A 22,624-nucleotide genomic window follows, 5' to 3' on the forward strand; every position below is an offset into this window, starting at 1 on the left:
GCAGGAAGTGCCCCCAATTCATCTACTTCTTTCACTTACTCCTCTGAATGTGGGTTCTTCCCTAAATTCAGGCTCCTCTATGGCATTCACATATGGATTCCTGGTAGAGATTTTAAACTCTGGGGGAGAGGTTAGTGAGAAGCCAGGAACTGAAAATAAAAGGCATTTCTTTTAAGTTTCATTGTCTCTGGATTCCTTTGGGTCTGACAATCAGCCTATTATCATCACAGTGTATTATTAAATCTAAAATTGAAATGACCCCTCTTGGTAAAACGTCCCTTCGCATCACCCAAACTTGGTGCTGCTCACAACAAAGCTGGGAATGGCCTCTGTGCTTGTGCCATCACCTCACCTGTCTCTGCTTCCACAGACTATCATTCATGCTCTTCAGAAACGCAACCCACCGTAACATAAATCAGGTGACAAAGAAGTTAAAAGAAGAAATGTGCTGGAAAATTAACAAGGCTTAACCTCCCTTTTCTCCCCTAAAACAGGTATTGTTCCTGTGTCTTAGTTCCCCTTTTGTCTCATTTGCCCTGATTGCCAGTTTCAGGACATTGTGGAGGAAAGGACAGGTTCTTCTGTATGTCAAAGGCCCTGTGAGGGTTGCCTTGATGGATAATTAAATGAGAAGTGATGGGGTCCTGGTGGAGCCTGGCCTCAGGAGGTCTGGGGCAGATCACACGTCACAGCAGGCATTTGATAAACACCATGATAGGAGGGATGCTGCTCTGCCCGGCGTGTCTGAACCTATTCAGTGCTTACTCTGAGACTCTTACTTCCCCAGTTTCCTGAGGACACATTTGGTGATGCTGGACTGGTGGGAGGCAGGGGCAGAGATCCCAACTATTAGGACTGGTCTCAGGCCCATCCACACCAGCTCCCAGAGACCCTGTGTTTTTGGCCACGATTGCCTTTCATAAATCAACTCGCTCTACTTTTCTTTGCTTTACGATCTATTCTGTGGCTTGTCAATAAAGTCTTGTAGCTTTAGTTTCTTAATAATTGGCCCCAGAGCATAGGCTGTAAATCAGTTTACCACAACCTGCCTTTCGAACAGGAAATCTCAGACCTCAGCTCGCTGAATTCTCATCCAAGCCTTTTGAAGGTGTCTCTCCTCTCTTCTTACAAAAACAAGGGAGGCTACTGCCACCCCATTTTCCAGGAGGCAATGTTCCTGCTCCCCAGGGGCAGTTTTCCCGAAAGTCTTTTACTCTTCTCTGGATTTCTTGGTAAGTTGCTGCTTTTAGTTTACAAACTTTCATTTCTCCATGTTAGCTCTATGGATTTTCTCCTTCCTCATTATTTCTAATATTTCCTTTTTGCCTGTGCAAATCTCATTATGCTCCTAGCCAGCCGATGGGTTCTGTGCTTTGCCCTTCCTCACCCACCACTCTTGGAATCACTGGCCACCTCTAGGCCACAGCAGGGCCCTTGGCAGTCTTCACTCCAGAAACAAGAGCCCTTTAACCCCCTGAATAATCTCTCAAGCCTTTGCTGAATCATCCTCTTTCTCTGTTACCAGGACTGCTGGGGTGCTCCTAATGGTGTCCTGTGGCCCCTTCCTCAAGAAGCAGGTGAGAATATGAGGGCTCTGGGCAGAGGTACCAGACTCAACTGTGGCTGGCTTGGCCCTCACTGGCCTGGTCATATCATCACCTGGGGAAAGCCATGACTTCACAGCTTCAGTGCTTCCACTCATCAGGACTTTGCCCTTCTGTTCTGTTCTGTTCCAAGGTTGGATTGAGTCTTCAACAATGTAATAGAAATGCACATCATGCATCCCTTTGGGTGATTCCCAGGGGTTTCTAGAAAGACACAAAAAAGACTATACTCCAAGATTCTTCTTAATCAAAACCAAACTTTTTTCTTAGCCACATTTATCACTTGATTCTTCAGGGATGGGAGATGCCTAATTAGTCAGTTAGGCATAATGTGGAGAAGCAATGGCTCTGCAATCTCTTGGTGCTGATCTCTTCCATAGCTAATGTCTCATTGTGCACTGATTTTCCTAAGGGCTGGACTGTTCCCAGATCTCTACTTCCCGGAGTTCAGAGCAGGAGTGGAGGGGAAGTAAGGGAAGGGCAAGGCCCAATCTCAGATAAGGGCACCAGCAGCTCCAATCTCTGCCCCTGCTCACAGCCTTTCCAGAAACAGGAAGGGGAGAAACCTGTGCTAAGGTTTCTCCTCTTTAAAAAAGAACACCTCAACTCCGATCTGTTCCTTGAGCAGGGTTCCAGGGACATGAGACAGGAATAATCTGATGGTAGGTAGAAAGCAGAATGCCCATGTGAGGAAAATTCAGTAGAGGGAAGTCTTAAATATAGTCCAATCACTGATCAGAGAAGTCTTTAGGGAGCTGGTGACTCTGTAAGTTGAGTCGTAGGAGAGAGGAGTAGTCAGAACAAAACTGTGGAGGTAGAAGGGATGGGACAGTGCTTTTCAACAGTTAATGGGGCAAAAATCACCTCGGGTGTCTGTTTTTAACGTAAACTCTCAGCTTGTATGCCCAGAGATGGGACTAGAAGTTCTGCGGTGATCCCAGGAATTGGGAACCTAATAATCCTCAGGAACCCTAGTTGAGATGGCATGCAGGCTACAAACATCATGGAAACCATGGTGGGCAGTTTCAGGAAATGTTGAGTACCTCAGTTTGGTTTAAATTCTCCATGTATAGTATCTGTAAACTAAATACTCACAGGAATTAGACTGGTTTTAGTGAGAAGAGTTAATAGGATATAAAGGCAAATGTAAAAATTTTATCTTCCTGTTCTTCAAGGGACAGCAACCAAGTCACCCCAGCAACCACGTCATCCCAGGAATATGTATCCAAGGCACCAGGGATTCCCATTTTCAAGAGAAGCCTCAGACCTGGGCTTTCTAAAAATCCTCCTCTTCCAACTATAAAAGGATGGATTAAAATGCCATGAACACCAAGCAATCCCACGATGGCTGCTGGTTGGCAAGATCAGAGGGGCAGAATAATCTTTTGCATCTGGACTTGAATGGGGAATGAAAACTATTTCTTCTGGGAGACAATGAAAAGCAATAGAAGATTTGGGAGTAGACTAGGGATGTGAACAAGAGTCCTTTAAAAAAAAATCCACACAGCCATTGTGTATCCTTGAGATGGAGTGGGAATGGGGCCTCAGTCAGGAGATTAGATGGAGTTTCTTCTAACTAGGCAAAGAGAATAGAGAGAAAAGGGGTCTGTAAAAAAAATGTTGGGGAGTAAGAGGTCAGGAGATACGACTAGCTGTGGGAAGAGGAGGGGGAAAAATCATCCAGAGTCCCTTATGTCTAAATGTGCGCCACTTGTAACCACTCTTTTTCTTTACTATGTATTTATGTTTCAGGTTCTCTCATTCTGCAAAAAAGATCATTTAGGGTGTGCTCTGATAAGTGCCTGCTTAATACATAAATTTAGAGTCATTTTCTTAGGGGGAAGAAAAAAAACACAGACAAAATATTTTATAGTATCTATAATAAATGCAGAGAAATCAATACAAACAAAACTTGGCTTTAGCAAACTGTACATACATAAATATTTTTTTTACTGTAACATTCAACTTTTTTTTCACATAAAGCCTTCCATGATCCTATTTATTACATCCAGTTTTTCTTTAGAGCTTTAAAAAAGTGCCTTTTAGATTTACAGCTTGTGCTTCTAAAGCAAAGGTTAGAACATCATGCCCCAAAGGAAAACAAGGTAAAAAGAAAGGTGTCATATAAGCTCTTAAAAATTGTATGTTACAAGGTTCTAAAATCTCTTCAGCACTGGTTGGTTGGTAGATTGTTCAATGCCAACCTGGCATTCAGGGAGAAGCCTGTGTTGAATGGATGGAGCAGCACCAGGGGAGAGCTGCTCAGTTACTTAAGTCCTTGGGTGTGCAGAGGATTCATCCCAGAATTCATGCGTCCAGAGAACGTTGGAGGTCCTTAACCTCTTTAGCACTGAGGCTCAGAGTTTCAGACAAAATTTCTTCCTAAACTGTTGTCTGTCTGTTCTCCTCTTGTCATTTTTTACTATCTCTGAAGCCATAATTTGCACACATGGGATACAGAGATGAGCTAAAGGTGCCACATCAAGGACATTCGCCAAGATTCCGGTCCTCTTTTTACTACTTTGGGATTGCTTTTGGCCAAATCCTCCTTATGCAATCAGCACTGCTGCAGATGGCATCTGCTTGATTCAGAGCGGAGGAGGGCCATTTGTGTATCTGAGCATGGGGTGGAATGATCGGGCAAAGTTGTTGGAGAGGGCACAACTATAGTCTTCCTCTGACATTGGTACAAGGCAGGCGAGCCCGATGAGAAGCAGCAGGAGAAGCTGAAGTGGAAGAGCCGCTCGGAGGACTCTGAATAGGAAGGCTCGGCCGGACCGAGCTGGCCGAGGCTCAGAAAGGGAGGAATCGGAGCCACCTTTTATGGACCTGAGAGGAGAATCAACATAAATAACTCAAATATCTCAAATGCTGGGTGGATGCTGCTTTTTGCTTCCTCACCTTCCTGGAAGCTAAGGGACCATCCCAAATACAACCCAACCTGGCAATTAGCTGGCAGTCATCTGCAGTATGCCCACGTCATCTTCCCACCACCATATGGAAGTTTTTTTTTGGGAAACTTCGCTGATGAAAAATAAATATTTAGTCAGTCAGCTAAAGGCAACTAATTGGGTTCAAATTCTATCCCTTAATTTGGTAAAACATTTTTCATCAACAAAGAAAACTGCTCTACACACATTCTATCAGCATAGATTAAGTAAGTCCAGGATAATTAAAATGTGGATGTTTGATGCAGGGCACTTTTGGTATAAGAGTATCAATAGCATCATAAGGCAAAATTAGTTGCTGTCAGAATTATGCAAAATATGTTCATCTTGTCATCCCGGATGTGCCAAAATCTATGCAGCAAGGTTAAGAACAGTGCAGCCATCTTGCAGAGACCCATAAAGTTTAAATAATCTTAGAGTATACCCTGGTTTTATCTTGCACTGAATCAGCATCTGGCCCTGACCCAAGTGGATTCCAAAGCTGTATGAACAAGGTGGCAGCAGAGTTAGCCTACAGAACACTGGTCTGGAATGGCATAGATTCTAGGCTGATCCCATTTATCACCAGCTCTCTGATTTTGGGAAACAGACACCATTTTCTGATGGGAATAGATTGTCCTATTGAAGGCGTCTTCTGGACTCAAAGTTCCAAGTTTTCTTATCTACTTCCATTTTCCCATCTACTTTTAAATATGGAAGTAAGTCCTGGGTGAGGTGCACTATTTTCTCTTTGTGAGCATCCATTAACATCTTATTTGGTTACTAGTAGAAAAGTCATAGAAGAAAACGTTATTTACAAGAGGCATTTTGTATACACACATGCACACACGCACACACATGTGCACACACAAAACATTCTGGCAGCAAAAAGAATGTATGTACTAATGAAACACATTCCCCCATACCTAGTATGAATTCCCTAATGGGTATAAGATCACTAAAGGTAAGGACACTGAATGTGAGGCCACTGGAGAGATATGAAGGTGTAAAAACTATATTGATTATTCTGTACATTTTTTTCATAAGAAAATATTATGTTTCCAGATATCCTATTAGCCATTAATTTCTGAAAGTAAATTACATAAACATCAGTGAGGGATAAGAGGTGGCACCAAAGAAAATAAATGTTAAGATAAAAACAGACACAATCCCCTTAAAAAGGAACAGAGGGAGTACTCAAAGCTTTCTCATTACACCATCAAAGACATATGTGAGACAAGCAGACTAGACCTGCAGAAGCCCTAAACAGCCACATATCATACTGTGTTCCTAGTACAATTCTTGCAGTGTAATGAAAAAAACAAATTGTTGGCCAAAACTTCTTTTCCAAAGTCTGCAACTTACATTTGTGTAACTTTGAATAACTCACTTCACCTCTACATGCCAACTTCTTCAAAACCTTCAAATTAGATTAGATGTTCTTCCAAGTTGAAAGTTCCATATTTTATACATTTAATGTCTTCTACTAGTTGGTCAGTAGTCTACCAACTGAGAGGCCATAAGAGTTTAATCACCATCTAGTGGTCAAATTGATTAACTGCCCTTAGGCTAAGGCCAATGAGTTATTCCTCATGAACTGCATGGGAAAGGCTGTATATTGTGAAAATACAGTAAAACATAAACAAAGTATGTCACATACCTACTAATGGAAGGAGAAAACAGAAACTGCTCAAGCTATCAAATTATAAAATATTCATGTTGAAATAAAGTCTTAAAGAATATCCAATCCATCTTCTAAGTTTGTAGATAAGTGGCTAAGGAGAGTTAATATTTATTCTTCTAATTGCTGGGCAACACACTAAGCATTTATTCTATTCTCTTACTTAATCATCATGGTAATCTCTGTGTGCTCATTATCTTCATTTTATAGATAATGAAAAGGAGACTAAAAGAGATAAAGTAGCTGGCTCAAGGTTATATAGCTAGCAAATGGAAAAATTAAGATTTTAACCCTGAGATTTTTAGTCCCAGAACTTGGATTCTATGTATAAATCACTTGCCCCAAATCACACAATGAAATGAAGAGCTCTAGCAGGAAGTCAGGGTTCACAAGTCTGCAACACTGTGTTGTTTGATGACATAATGAGGTTGCCCAGGTCATATTTAGGTATCTCACCTGTAGAGGCAAAGAAGACAATACCTGTATCCTAAGATATGTGGAAGTGAGTGGTTTGAGTCTGAAATAAATGCCTCTAATAGTGAAGCCTCACAGTATTATGCAGATCAAGTCTGTATATGGAGCTGAGGACATTTTGTCTCAAGGCAACTGTACAATCTTGGGCAAGTAATTTAGTCTCTTTGGTCTTAAGCAAGTAATTTAGTCTCTCTGGCCTTCATTTTTTCATTTGCAAAGACAAGGGGTGTGCATTAATATCCTAAAATTGTTTTGGCTCTGTTTATGATTTCAGTGGTTTGCCTTAAAGTGTCTTGAGAAGAATGGGATAGTTACTGATGAACTCTGGATTGAATTTTCTTTCAATGTGTCTTTCTTTGACCTGAAAATATGCCCTGGCAAATGACACTCACCATCTATCACTGGATGAATTATAACAGGAACACAAAAGACAGTTCTACATTTCCTCATTATTCAGTATTCAAGCAAAATGAAAGAGATCTCTGAGTCTTTTTCTTTAGAAGATATTTAAGGACATTAGTTATGGGCAGGTTCATGCATATACTTAATTATACAATTTGACTGACAGAGATGAAGAACTCCTGTTTGTCAATTATTATCTTCTTTGAGCTAGTAAGCCAAAGATCAAAATTAATACAGGGGCCACACATTGACAAATCCACTCCCACAGAAAACTAGAAAGGTCACCATCTTGGAATATGGGTTCATGTGTTATAGAGTCTGTTGAAGGACATGGCACATTTAACAGCATCAGAGCATTTCTGATTAAAATTTAATTAGTATGTGCCTTCTAATGTTGAAGAATGCCAACCTGGGAGAAGTAATGGGCTGAGAGGGGACAAAGAGAACACAGAGTGCTTAGTGAGCTTCCATGCAGTTGACTGCTCTTGGAAACGTCCACTTTATCTACTGAGAAAAATGCCACCTCCTTGGGGGCAATTCCCAGGGTTTCAATGTTGCCCAAAGTTGTCTCTTCTTAGATGAATCTGTACTAGAGCTTCTAGTACCAACAGGATAATGGTGTCAGGGTAAGAGGGTGCTTTTAATATTTACCTGTTGATCTAAGATCACCTGTTTCAAGAGCCTTGGGAAATTTGACAAGGGAAAGAACAAAGACAACTCATTAACTAGTCACTCATCACTCTCCAATGGCCTTATTACATAAATAGATGTGAGTTGAGATTGTGTTTATATGGGAAAAATGAAATAAGTGTGAACTTATCCAAGGAACTTAATTGATGGAGATATTTCAGATAATTCTGTCCAGCAAAAATGTGTTTATTCTCTACAAGTAAATATTTATTTTATCATTTTTCTCACTCCCCTGACTCATTCAAATTTCTGGGTAAAAAACTGCCCAGGAGTTGTTTCATCACAAATACATATAGTTGCGGAAGAAGGAAGATGGTAAAGGAGGAAGCAGTTATAATAACATATCACACAAAAGAAAGTATGCCCCCCCACCCAAAAAAAAGAAAGTATGGCCCAAGGATGTAAAAAGCCTGAATAGCATGTGTGAAGTATGACTCATTTCAAAAATTTTACATAATCAAGGAGAATAAAATGAATTACTTCTGGGCATACATTATTTAAAGGCAAGTGAAAAGAAACTTTCAATTCATTTTGTTACTTGTTAGCTAACACTGACAGTGTAGTAATAGGAATTTACTCTGAGAAAATACTGAGGATATGTATGATCTTGTTGTCTGTTCTTGTGTGGATGGTCTTTGTTCCCTGGATGTGTGGTTCAGAGACATATTTCCAGAATCAATTTAGCATTTTGGTCTTCTTTTTTCAAAAAATGAACTGGCTGGTCCTAGGCAGTGTCAGGCTGCCTGGGGCAGCCGAAGCCCCAGAACTATCATGCAAAGGATTCCACACCCCTTTGGCAGAGTGAAGTGCTTTACAAGCTAGGATCCAGAGTCAGGTAGACCTGGTTCAAATCTTTAATCTTCATACCTCTGATCCTGTGTCCTTGTCTGTAAACTTGGGAATATAGCCATGCCATGGGAATGTGGTAATAGTTAAATGAGGTAACAAATATACAATGCTTAGCAGAGTGCTTAGGACACCTAAGTGCTAAATAAATATAATTTATCACTAATAACTTATTATCATTGTTAAAGCAAAGGCGTGATAACTCATACCATTAGGGATTGGCTGTATTTAGCCTTGTCTCCCAGGAGAAGGAGAGTCCTGGTTTATTAGTAGCGCTTTCAATGATGTGATACATTTGCCAAAGTGACTGGCTTATTCCTGGGAAACACTGGGGATGCATACCTCAAAATATTAGAAAAGGAACATTTTGGTTCCTTACCCTATAACTGCCCTCAGCCTTGGAGGCCAGCCTGTCCCAGAAGTGCACCTGTGTAGACTGAGGCTCTCTGGGGAGCCTGATAGGAAAGACTTGAAAAAAATTCCATAAGAAACTGAACAGTATATACAGTGAAGTGTTCAGTTTCCTTCCCCCTTACTTCCGTTTGCTGCTTCTCATTTCACCTTAGTTCTCTGTGTAGAAAGTGCCAGAGACCAAAGGTGCCCAAGGAAATTTTGCATGTTAGAATTTTTTGAAAAATTTTTTCAGAATTTTTGGTTAAGTTTTGGAATGAAGTCATCACCTCATTGTATCCAGACTACAGAGCAATTAGTCCTTTGCCTTGCTGGAAATTGGAGTAATCTTTCCGTTTGTCAACTTCAAATAATCCACTTTAGAGTTGTGAAGACTTACTGGTGATTGAGTTAGATTATTTTAAGTCAAAGGTAGAAAAAAAGTCCAGCTGGACCATTATAAACATTGCTTTTTAAACCTTTTTAATCTAAAAAATTACGAATAATTATTATGAATTTATGCACAGATGTTTTTTCAATGTTTATAATTTTTAAAGAATCTTAAGGAGCTTCTTGTAATTGATTTGTGGAATCTGTAGATTCTGACACATGGTAGGAACCGTACAGCATTTTGTAAGCCCAGTGCCTAAACATAGTAGATGTACAGTAAATATTGGCATCAATCTATATATAAGCTTAGACTATTACTTAAGAGGACATAGAAGTGTGGCTATAAAATCAACCTGAAACCATAAATAGCAGATAAGCAACTGTATTATTAACAATAGACTTTAAACAACAAAAATAATATAAGAACCCCCTCCCTTCAAACTAATACCCAGTTTCTTCCAACTCAGTCTCTTTCCTCTCTAAGAAAGAATATGTGTCTAAAATTTTCCATTGTAGATCGGTGGGGTCAACATTCTACATTGTTTGTGCTTTCAAATTTGCTAGACCAGTGCAAGATCAAACAACAAGGTACTCTCAAGTCTCAATGTAAAGGAACACTGTAACAGGCTGGATTATGAGTGAAGTTAATTCCTTCTTAGCAGACTCCACATTCCATCGTTGGGGTTCGGTGCATCCCAAAACAGAGGTGTCAAGAAGTTAAGAAGTCCAAGAATGTTCAACCACAACCTGTCTACCAAGGTGTTTGATGAAGTTTGCCATTCGAGTGTAGATCATTTGTATTCCAGACCCTCTAGGTAGCAAAGTAAACACTGTGCTGTATGCTCAGAAAGATGTTAATAAATAGCGCTGTACAGAGCGGAGCTGAGTGAGAATGTGGCTGCCCAGCTGCAAAGCCCTGTTAGGAGACATGTTGAAGCACTTGCTGCCCTAAGAAATGATGCTTTTGACATTTTCCGAAGACCCATGCAACTAAGAGGATTGGGGGAGCAGACTGATGTGATATTTGGGAACCAGAGGGCAGTTGCTATTGGTGTTGCATAATAACATAAGAGCTTTCCCCCTTGTCATCACCATCATTTAAATCAACCAAAGAATTGATCTCTAGTATCCTACAAAGACTGCTATGGAGACAGTCCCCATCTTTGCTCATGGCACATCAGCAATTTGTGGGGAGAAGATGGACCAAGCAATGATCTGTCAATAGTACATGATTGGCTTTTCTCATAGGGGACTAAGACAACATCAGAGCACCTGTAGAAGTCCATCACTATCTTCAAAAATTCTTGTGAGTTCTTCTCCATTCATATTCCATTATTGATTTATTATGGACAAAAAAAATCTCACAAAATTATTGCCAAACCAAACCAAAGGGAAAGAAAAAAAAAAAAAACACAGTAAAGGGAGGCTTAAAACCAAAAAGCACATCAAAGTACGTTCTGCATTGCTTCAGCTGAGTAGGAATGACCAAATCAAATATCTAATCCCTTCAGCATACAGCTGGAAAATGAAAACTATTACTCAGGGGTTGTTTATAGTTCTACACTTCCTCATCCCTCACCCTCCTTTCAGGAATTTGATTCCAGCTCAGTGGTGATAAGTTTCCAGAGGAGAAAACTACTTTAACAGTGAACTGCTTGGGACTGGAATGAAAAATCAGCTCCAGGGACACTATTTTCATTTTTAAAGACTTGTCTTGGGGAACATGAATTGATTAGTGAAAGGGCAGGGGAGCACAGACATCACACCAACAACGAAGAAGGCAAAAGCACCGCTAACTGCAGAAATAAGGGATTGTTGGAAGCCAGGCGTAAAGCACGAGTGGCAGTTGTGAGTAGGCTCTCTGGACATCCCCAGGAAGGAGTACTGATTGCCCTTGTTTCTAGCGTGAAAGAGCTTGCCAAGTGTCAGGAAGGTGAGTGACTGAGTGTGCTGGCAGAAGAGAAGTATTAGGGTAAGCAAAAGAGAGAAGGTGCTTATAAATTTTAAATAATACCAAATTAGGACTTGTCATTTTGAGAATTCAAAACCCACAATCTGGATAAAACATTAAAATAAAATAAAAAGCTGGGGATGTTAGTATATTTTATTCAGATTTGTGGGTTCTGTGAATGATAAAATAATTCATTGATCTATTACCTGTCTTATTGTAAAATCTAGAAATAAAGAGGATGATGAAAGTCTGCCATGAAACAAATGTTGGCTATACCATTCATTGCACTGAATCCTTAAGTGCACACAGAATATGATGTGATGAAAAGTATCAGATAGCCTATGTATAGCTAGATAAAATTCTGCTGGGATCCAAATATTTTGTGCTCTGAGCTTTACTTATACTTTGCACTTAAAAAAGTCTCTTCAATTTATTAGAAAAAGGGTCTGGGATGAAACAAGTAATTTTTCAACTACCCTGAGGCAGACCAGATAGAGGTCTACCAAAATCATGGACAATTTTCATCATCCTCTTGGAGTTCTAGAACAGTGTGGAAACCAGGAGAATAAGGTACCTGCTATGTGGACTGTTGACAGAGGGTCCAGGCTGTGAGAGACTACATTTGCCTCGTGGCTGTTTGCAATGAACAGGGGTAAAGAAAGAAGAATGTTCAGTCCAGGCAAATAAAGACAAGCTACTGAAAAAAAATTTAAACTAAAAATGCGGCAAAGGAAAAAATAAATCAAATGAAATGATCAGTACCCATAAATTCAGGAAACTGGCTTTTCTTTTGTTGAAGAAGTGAAACAAATTCACATCTCTATCATTAGTCACTGAGGAAACAGAAATTGTGGTTCAGGAGTCCCCACCACAGTGGGTATATTTTCCCCCATTTTTCATGGTGGAAACACAGATAACTGCACAAGCCAAGGATCTACTTACAATAAATATAAAGGTCAGTGTGCCATGTCATGCCATATTTTTTCATCTTCTAGAACACTGAAATAGTATTGAAATTCTTGGTAGATAAAAAAAATACCAATGGCAATATGAGGTTGTTCTTTATAAAATGACGAGAACCAGACAAGTTAAAATAGGGCTAGAATTTGACCTGAAAAGCCAGTATTCCTTCACATTCTTAAACTAGGATCTATAGGAAACTAGTGAATGTAGTAAAAAACAATCCTAAATAAGATAATAACATTTATCAGCATAGGACTTAAGTGTTTATAACAAAAAGAGTACAAACAAAATCAATACTTCTAAAAACTAAGGAAAACGGGATGTAATAAAAATGAATATAGTCATAAAGCCGGACAAAAAAAATAACAAAACAAAAACAAGCTTCTAATTACACAGAGAAATCAAAGTATAGAGGGTAGTAGGGGCCAGATTCGTCTTTCCATCCTCTTAGAACGCCAGCGAGGCAGCCCCCCAAAGGCTCTGTGGGTGAGTCCTCTTGAGCTGTTGCCTCTTTGGGGGCAGCACAATTGCCAAAATCCTTCACGAGCTTCTTTGCTTGAGAGTTCAACAGAACCTCCACTTGTCTCATACATTTAATGGTCTCATGAGACACTCCCTGTTTTGTCTGCTTCTGGCTGAGGTGCCCCTTTACATGGTACCTGCTGTTTTTAAGTGGACTATGGTGGTAGTGGTTTGAAGGGAGGAGCAACCAAGGAAGCAAGGGAACATCATTCTAGCAATGGCCCTTGGAGCAAGAGAAATAATTTGTCTCCTTGTACCAACCACACATTGAGCCCTCAATTCTTTTGAAAAACAGAATGTTCTTTTCCATTCCTGAGTGCATGTGGGAAAGGCATGTGGCAGGGCTGAGGAAACAACACTTCACTGTGTTACAGTGTGACAATGCTCTTTTGTAGGGAGACTCTCACTTTCCTGGGGGGAGCTTGTGGAACCTGAGGAAGGTATAAATACTGTTGCTCCCCAATGTTCCCACCCATGGGCCAACTGACAAGGACCAGTGGAAAGTTACCGTTCTTTGTCTGTTTGGGGTGCTTCTTCCTGATGTAGGACTCACAGATCCTGAGGTGTCCAGTTCATCAGCAGAAGACCAGGAAGACAAATCCTGCATAGGAAATAGATTCTTTTAATGACTCCATGTCCCAAAGCTATGATGGCTTGGTCATATGCAATGAATTTACCAGCACATCCGTACTGATAAAAAGCAAACCATTCCTTCGGCAAAACAGAATCAGACATATAAGAACAGAACCTAAATCTTCTAGTGTATTAGGCTCTTCTGGGCATAAATTTGGTCCTACTGGAAAATACAGATATAGTTTTGCTATTACTATGTCACTTGTAGATTTACTATTTCTTAGTGACGCGGATGTGGATGAAAGGAAGTAAAGGAGGTGGAGGAATGGGTCTTACACTACAGGCGTCTCACGCCAGAGAGAAACTAATTCATTTAAGTTATAAACAAAAGATATTCATCCAGGAGCCTGCTTTTGTAGTATTTCTAACATTTTTTTGTTATTCGGAGTAGACTGCTCTTTTGCATGCTTACAAGAGGGCAGGGTAGGGTGTTGGTGTGTTCATGACAGGATTTGACAATTGAATGTTTGAAGTCTTACCAAGCACCTCTGTATCTACAAATGCATTTCTCAAAACCAATAGTAGTACCATGATGCAATAGATTTAAGAAAAAAATATAAAAAGTAAATGAGCAGAGGACATTTTCTATGAATTAATTGCCATCTATGTCAGGAGAACATATGCCTTCTAGTGTTTGAAAACAAAACTCATATTGCAATGATTGGTTATGATCTACCATAGCTGTGTGACTGAAAACATGTGAATTCTTAAATAAACAGGGTAAAATACAATGCCACAGTAGTGATGGTAAAGGGTTAGCAGTAACAATTGCAAGAAGTCTTCTTGATGTAATAGAATCAAAAACAGTGTCCTACTATAAAAGTTTATGAGTCCCTTAAAATTTTTTCTTTTAATTTTGAGACAGGACTCCTAAGAGCAGTGATTGAGAGTGGGCACTTTATTCTGACAAGTACTACATTCAAAGTCCTTTTAAAAATGGATAAAGATGATGCTTCTATGGTTTCCTGTAAGAAATGCTACACAATGATGTCTGCTTAGAGCTTACCTGCTGACTGCTTGACATATCTAATAACTTCTCCAGCTCCTTGATGTGACGACTGACCTCCTTCAAGAGAAGTTTGAGCCGATTTCCAATCACATGGACTTTTTCTTTGGCTTCTAAACAGTCTGTGCCTTCAGCATTCACCAAGAGTTGGCAAGACATGTCTTGCAGTGAGGCCACTTTGAGCTGGGATTCCAACAGCTCATGCCTTATTTGCTATGTACGTGATAAGAAATACTTTACTAAGAATTTTGGATCATTGTGGAAAATTCCAAAAAGGCGGAGTGACATCAGTTTAAGTTAGTGAGCCATCAATACCTGAATATCTGAATGCTGTACTCACACAGGGAAGAATGAAGCATCTCATGGCATTCAGGAATTGGGGTCTGGGTTCTAGCCCTGCTTCTGCCAAAAATATTCTATAAGGCCCCTGAATCTTTCAAATTTCAAGTTTTCTCATTTGGTAAAATGATTATACTATTTCCTGTCTCATCCACAGTAAGTATATTGGAAGGTTCAAACTGGTGAATATATGTGAAAGTGCTTAAAATATCAAGTATTATGCAAATGAGACAAGATATTATTTTATACAGAAAGTGAAACATTAACATAAATATAGCAAAACACATATGTCTAAGTATACTCTGATATTTGTTCAAGATTTTTTTTTAAAGGATACAGTAGTGATTCATCATTTACAACTAATGTCTGAGGTCAAAAGTCAGTAGAAATGCCATTGCATAGCTCTTCTCCCTTGGTTTCTAAGACCTTTATTGTACTGAATTAAAAGCTACCAATTCTGTGGCTTAGGTTAGTAAGTATAAGTATTAAATGTTGAGAAATGACATTTTAAAAATACAGAAAGCTACAAAATGCAAATCATTTTCTCCTAATGGAACTGAAATATACTTCTTTATTTTCTATAATATCCCTTAAGTACAGTGTACATTATATTGTCCAAAGTCCTTTGTATGAGAATCGACAAATTTCCTTTTGAATTCAGTGCTAGAAAAAGTTTCTTTCTCCTTGAGAACTAGAATTTTTTTTTTCCCCTCAGGTAATGAAAATGACTTTTCGCACTTTCCTTTTTGTCTTCATTTTCACAAAACTTGGTGACAAGGTTACTGTTAAATCTGGTAAATTTAATTTCTTCTAAGGAGTCTGAATAGTCTCTTTCTATTTTAATAGTTTAAATGCCCATAAAAATAAAATTTAAGCCACTCAATATACTTACTTTATACAAAGATGTAGCAAATACAGTTTAAATTTAAAATAAGTGTCATTGCCAAAGATCTGCTTTAGTAAAAACAACTTAAGATGAAGAACATCTAAGATCTCTACAACTGAGCAATGACTTTAGAACCAAATTCTAAAGCTCATAGACGTCATCTTCTATGAGCATGTTTGCCTCACAAAAATCAGAAACTATGATGAGTAAAAAAGAGAAAGTTAGAGACAGGTAAAAGGTGTAAAAAAAAAAATTATCACCTATATTATTTTCCTATAAATGAAATGGATGGCTGCTATGAATAACCAGCAGCTGCCAGAGTTCACACATCTTACCATAAGCTGTTTGTGATGGTCCTGAAGTGTCTCTGCATCCTGGTTAGAATCAATAGGGACAATTTCATTTTTCCTTCTGTCGATGTTCTCCAGCATAAGCAGCAAACCATGACTCATTTCATGGAAATCCTATGAAGAAAAAAACATGGGATATAAAATCATCTTAAATAGTATGTTTTTTTTCTCTCATAGCTTAAATTTCCATTCTCTCCAATTGCTACCACTGTGGGGTTTAAGTTCTTATGCACAACTCCTTTCTGACAAAAGCACTGGTGCTGTTGTAATTATCTGAGTTCATATTCTCCCCCAACACATCTAGTTTATTATTTGAGGGAGAGTTTAGACATAAGGAAAAACTGGCATGAAATACTTAATTTCTAGGGTTACTATTCAGTTTGGAAGAAATCAGCTCTGCTCCCCTTTTTTCTCCCTGTATACAAACCTTTCCATCTTGTAAGGCCTTAATCTGATTACCTATACGTTTCATTCATATTCAATGCATAGTTCCTGAAGATCTCCTATGTGGATAGCACAGGCCTAGGAGGGGGTACAGGGATGAAAAGTGAAAGGGGGTCTAGAGGTGAAACAACAACTTGTGTATCTGCTTTCAAGGTATTCTTGGGGCACATATAAACCTGAAAAGAAGGCTTACATTGTGCTCAGAATACAATGCACTCTCAGCCAGGACCTACAAGGCCCTGAGTGATCTGGCGGCTAACCATCTCCTTGATCTTTCTTATCACTCCCTGACTCTGACTACATTCTGTCACACTGGCCTCTTTTCTGACCTTAAAGACACTAAGCCTTTTCTTGTTTCTGGGACAACCCATTTGCTCAGTCTCCTTCATGGCAATGTCCCTCCAGTGTTAGCTCAAAGATTCATAGAAGTTCCCTGACCTCATGTCCACTCTCACCACTGCTATTCAACATAGTACTAGAAGTCTTAGCCTCAGCAATCAGAAAACAAAAAGAAATAAAAGGCATTCAAATTGGCAAAGAAGAAGTCAAACTCTCCCTCTTCGTAGATGACATGATACTCTACATAGAAAATCCAAAAGACTCCACCCCAAGATCGCTAGAACTCATACAGCAATTTGGCAGTGTGGCAGGATACAAAATCAATGCCCAGAAGTCAGTGGCATTTCTATACACTAACAATGAGACTGAAGAAAGAGAAATTAAGGAGTCAATCCCATTTACAATTGCACCCCAAAGCATAAGATACCTAGGAATAAACCTAACTAAAGAGGTAAAGGATCTATACCCTAAAAACTACAGAATACTTCTGAAAGAAATTGAAGAAGACACAAAGAAATGGAAAAATATTCCATGCTCATGGATTGGAAGAATTAATATTGTGAAAATGTCAATGTTACCCAGGGCAATTTACACATTTAATGCAATCCCTATCAAAATACCATGGACTTTCTTCAGAGAGTTGGAACAAATTATTTTAAGATTTGTGTGGAATCAGAAAAGACCCTGAATAGCCAGGGGAATATTAAAAAAGAAAACCATGGCTGGGAGCATCACAATGCCAGATTTCAGGTTGTACTACAAAGCTGTAATCATCAAGACAGTGTGGTACTGGCACAAAAACAGACACATAGATCAATGGAACAGAATAGAGAACCCAGAAAGGGAATCTCAACTCTATGGTCAACTAGTCTTTGACAAAGCAGGAAAGAATATTCAATGGAAAAAGGACAGTTTCTTCAACAAACGGTGTTGGGAAAATTGGACATCCACATGCAGAAGAATGAAACTAGCCCATTCTCTTTCACCATACACAAAGATAAACTCAAAATGGATGAAAGATCTAAATGTGAGACAAGATTCCATCAAAATCCTACAGAAGAACACAGGCAACACCTTTTTTGAACTTGGCCACAGTAACTTCTTGCAAGATACATCCATGAAGGCAAGAGAAAAGCAAAAATGAACTATTGGGACTTCATCAAGATAAGAAGCTTTTGCACAGCAAAGGATACAGTCAACAAAACTCAAAGACAACCTACAGAATGGGAAAAGATATTTGCAAATGACCTATCAGATAAAGGGCTAGTTTCCAAGATCTATAAAGAACTTATTAAACTCAACACCAAAGAAACAAACAATCCAATCATGAAATGGGCAAGTCATGAACAGAAATCTCACAGAGGAAGACACAGACATGGCCAACAAGCACATGAGAAAATGCTCTGCATCACTGGCCATCAGGGAAATACAAATCCAAACCACAATGAGATACCACCTCACACCGGTGAGAAGTGGGAAAATTAACAAGGCAGGAAACAACAAATGTTGGAGAGGATGCGGAGAAAAGGGAACCCTCTTACACTGTTGGTGGGAATGTGAACTGGTGCAGCCACTCTGGAAAACTGTGTGGAGGTTCCTCAAAGAGCTAAAAATAGATCTGCCCTACGACTCAGCAATTGCACTGTTGGGGATTTACCCCAAAGATACAGATGCAGTGAAATGCCAGGACACCTGCACCCCGATGTTTCTAGCAGCAATGGCCACAATAGCCAAACTGTGGAAGGAGCCTTGGTGTCCATCGACAGATGAATGGATAAAGAAGATGTGGTTTATGTATACAATGGAATATTACTCAGCCATTAGAAACGACAAATACCCACCATTTGCTTTGACGTGGATGGAACTGGAAGGTATTATGCTGAGTGAAATAAGTCAATCGGAGAAGGACAAACATTATATGGTTTCATTCATTTGGGGAATATAAAAAATAGTGAAAGGGAATAAAAGGGAAAGGAAAAAAAATGAGTGGGAAATATCAGAAAGGGAGATAGAACATGAGAGACTCCTAACTCTGGGAAACGAACTAGGGGTAGTAGAAAGGGAGGTGGGTGGAGGGTGGGGGTGACTGGGTGACCGGCACTGAGGAGGGCACTTAATGGGATGAGCCTTGGGTGTTATTCTGTATGTTGGCAAATTGAACACCAATAAAAAATAAATTAAAAAAAGAAAAAAAAAAAAGAAAAAAGAAGAAGTTCCCTGACCTCTCTCTCAAAGTGGCTTTTCTCAGTTACTCTTATCACCCTTGCTTATCAGCATCTTCATTAAACAATTACTTACATTTTTATTGTTTGTCTTCCCCAACAAAATCAGAGGCTGTGTTGTATCCTGACTGCTCAGCATAATGTCTGTTAGAGAGTGGGTACTCATCAAATAATTTTGGTAGAATGGATGAATAAATATTTGTAATGTTCACTTTCATGTTCAGAAAATGTCTACCAACATGCTCAGTAAATATCTGTTGAATGAATGAGTTGGGGCTGAGATAAACTTGTGGGAATAGTGCAGTTAGCTGGATAAAAGATGGGATTCATTGGCTTTGAACTTCTGTTCAAATGTACAGATTCTCCAGTATAATGAATAGTTTGGGCACAAATTTATCTCACTTAAATCCCAACTCTGGGGAGCAACTGCATCCCTCTAAGTGACCTTGATAAATCAAGTCACAGACTCAGCTATAGTTGAAGTGTCTGACTCCAGAGCATAAGCCGTCTGATGTCCCACCAACCTGACACTGCATCAGTGCATCTTGGAGCAGGCCCCGCCACTCTTCTAGCAATGAGCACACATGGTCCCAGCGCCCGTTCATCTGGGATAGGCGATCTTGCAGATCTTGGCTTTTTTCACTGTCAGTCTGGGTGAACTCGGAGCTGCACAGGTTGATGGAGAGGATGAGGGCTTTGCGGTGGTCCACAGCTTTCTGGAGCTCCTATAAAGAGAAAGGAGAACAACCAAAGAAAATAACAATAAAAACATTTAAAGCATAGTTTAAGACCTTAGGAAATGCTTCACCCAAATTAAAAGATCCACTCATTAAAACTGGCCTTAACCAAATGGCTAGCTAAAATACAGTGGTACACCCTACCGAGGACTATACTGTAGTTAAAAGAAATGGATTGGATGTACACTTGACAACTTGAAGGGATTTTAAAATATGGTATAGCGTGAAAAGAGTCAGAAACAGAACACTGTGTGTGATACAATAGCATTGGTGTTATTTAAAAGGCACGTGCACACACACAAATCCACATTTTTCATGCCTATATGAACCAATAATTTAATAAAAATACTCCTTTAATATTTAAGAATGGTTGCCATGGGTTTCAGGAATGAAAAGATTAAAGAGAGTGGGGGAAGAGTGAGATTAAAGAAGAGTGGGGGGAAGGATAAATAAACACAATTACGAGGAACTTTGCAGGAAGCACTGATGATCCTGAGCAATGAACCAAGGAGTATGATTAACTCAATCCACAGCACGGGAGTTCAACAACAATAAGACAGAACAAACGCAGACCTGGCTCTAAGAGTTCTGGGCAGGAGGAAATGTCCTGGGGAAGATTCTCATTTCACTAGACCATTGGTACTCAAAGTTGTGTGCAGAAGAATGAAACGGGAAACCTGTGAAGCAGGCAGATTCCCAGGCCCCAGCCTCTAGCTGTTTGTTTAGTTAGGGCCACTAACTCTCTTGACAGGCACAGAGAGTTAGTGGCCCACAAAGAAAGAACCGTGCTATGTCTTAGGCCACATCCTTGTGATGGCAAAGAGAATAGATTGGGTATTTCATCAGCTAAACCAATTTAGTTTGATTTCACAAAAAATTAGGCAACTGATTTTTGCCTCATGCATTTCCCACAAATCTAGAACTGTTCCAAGAACTTGTGCAGCACATGATTATGCACTAATGATTCAATATCTGGGTACTATTTAAACATCCCTAGATTAGTTTAGGGTCAGTGATCCTGCAAATCACATCTACCCACGCTACATTTTCTTCTAAGTTCTCAACATTTCCGTTAGGCCTCCAGCTTGTCTTAATTTTTCACTTTCTAATATGTTTAAAATGCAGTAATACAGATTCAAATACGGAGACATTATAAGATCGAGAGATATTGTGGAAAGATACTTGGTTATTCTACAGATTTATCCTCAGGGAACAGACCGGAAAGACTGGGAAAGCACACAGAGGGTGGCTTTTCCCTATCACACAGGCTGACTTTCAAGGTCTAATTTTCCCAACCTAATTTCACTTAGGTCTCAGACTCTGGCCAACATTTGCTTTATCAACTTTTTAAGGAGTCTGGTCATAATACACACTGCCTTACATTTTTCCCAGAGAAGAACTAAAATAATTTAAGTACTCTAGAGAAAAATGCATTTTATAATCCAGATAATATAAATTGCATCTCCGGGCAGTCCCGGTGGCGCAGCGGTTTAGCGCCGCCTGCAGCCCGAAGTGTGCTCCTGGAGACCCGGGATCGAGTCCCACGTCGGGCTCCATGCTTGGAGCCCGCTTCTCCCTCTGCCTGTGTCTCTGCCTCCCTCTCTCTCTGTGTCTCTTATGAATAAATAAATAAAATCTTAAAAAAATATAAAAAAAAATAAATTGCATCTTCAATTTTTATTTATTTATTTATTTATGATAGTCAGAGAGAGAGAGAGAGGCAGAGACATAGGCAGAGGGAGAAGCAGGCTCCATGCACCGGGAGCCCGACGTGGGATTCAATCCCGGGTCTCCAGGATCGCGCCCTGGGCCAAAGGCAGTTGCCAAACCACTGCGCCACCCAGGGATCCCATAAATTGCATCTTCAATCTGATGCTTCATTTAGAAATTGATGGGGCTAGTGCAGAGGCTATTCTATCAATGAAGTCGTCTGAACAGCAGTGGGGAAGATTCATTTCTCTGAAAATTTGTAAGAAACAATAAGCCACAATAACATCCACCCCCAAATAAATAACATACATGGAAACGGAGTGACACAAAAGCAGCATGTTTAATCCTTAAGCCTGGCGAGCCTAGAGGAAGAACACATCTTGATGCTCTCCAAACAAAAAGAAATGACTGAAGGAGCTATTAAAAAAAAAACTGGGCTCTCAACCCATAGTATGTTTACAAAAGTCTCCATATATTAATGCATTTCAAGAATTGTGCTAAAGCAGAGTGTTAAGATCTAGAGACGGAGCTAAAGGACATTATCCAGTGTCCTACATCATCCAGGCCAAAATCAAATGCACATGCCAGGTGTTTTACCATAATGACTCCACAGTTTTGTTTTATTCATTACACTGCAAATTGCTTCTGTTACTACGATAATCTATTTCAGATGTTCTGCTGATTCCAGAATCTCAAACAATTTCAATACGTCTCTACAAACTCACAGAGACACAATCTTGGAGAGGAAACCTTTCTAGCTCTAGATACAGACTTGCCGGAAACCTGGTCATTGCTGCATTTCCCTTAAAAGAAATTAAATAAAAGAGGTTAAATAGGTCCCAGAGACACCTGGATGTTTCATGAACTTTTAATTAGTCTTTCCTTAAGAACCAGGTCGTTAAATCACAAATGTTTATTTACGTGGGGGATAGTTCTACAACATGATCCATCTCTCTGTCCTTCCAAGCCTTCTGTATAAATACTGACTGGGGATGGTTGGGGGAGAGGAGGGTATCTGAGTTCATTTCTGTTGACAACTTCCCTGCTGCTGCTGTGTGATAACAGAGCAGCTAGTACTAGTGGTTTCGTAGGAGCAGGCATTGCATACGGCAGCGTTC

General features: G+C 39.6%; 1 protein-coding gene across 19 annotated transcripts in view; it reads right to left on the reverse strand.

Annotated features, from left to right (window-relative positions):
* Positions 1-3,467: 3,467 nt before the first annotated feature.
* The window catches only part of SYNE1 (spectrin repeat containing nuclear envelope protein 1), a 449,233-nt gene continuing 430,076 nt past the window's right edge, over positions 3,468-22,624 (reverse strand). For 14 of the 19 annotated variants that reach the window (XM_038526343.1, XM_038526344.1, XM_038526348.1 and 11 more), the window contains 6 exons: positions 19,584-19,784; positions 16,040-16,168; positions 14,480-14,692; positions 13,349-13,441; positions 11,930-11,988; positions 3,468-4,433 (listed from right to left, as the gene is read on the reverse strand). In XM_038526343.1, the coding sequence (XP_038382271.1) occupies positions 4,193-4,433; positions 11,930-11,988; positions 13,349-13,441; positions 14,480-14,692; positions 16,040-16,168; positions 19,584-19,784 (936 nt within the window). In that variant the 3' untranslated portion in view covers positions 3,468-4,192. The remainder of the gene's footprint in view (positions 4,434-11,929; positions 11,989-13,348; positions 13,442-14,479; positions 14,693-16,039; positions 16,169-19,583; positions 19,785-22,624) is intronic. The other 5 variants (XM_038526347.1, XM_038526346.1, XM_038526342.1 and 2 more) reach the window with 2 other exon arrangements.

This window comes from Canis lupus, chromosome 1, assembly GCF_011100685.1.
Source record: "Canis lupus familiaris isolate Mischka breed German Shepherd chromosome 1, alternate assembly UU_Cfam_GSD_1.0, whole genome shotgun sequence".
In the NCBI taxonomy this organism is placed as follows: Eukaryota; Metazoa; Chordata; class Mammalia; order Carnivora; family Canidae; genus Canis; species Canis lupus.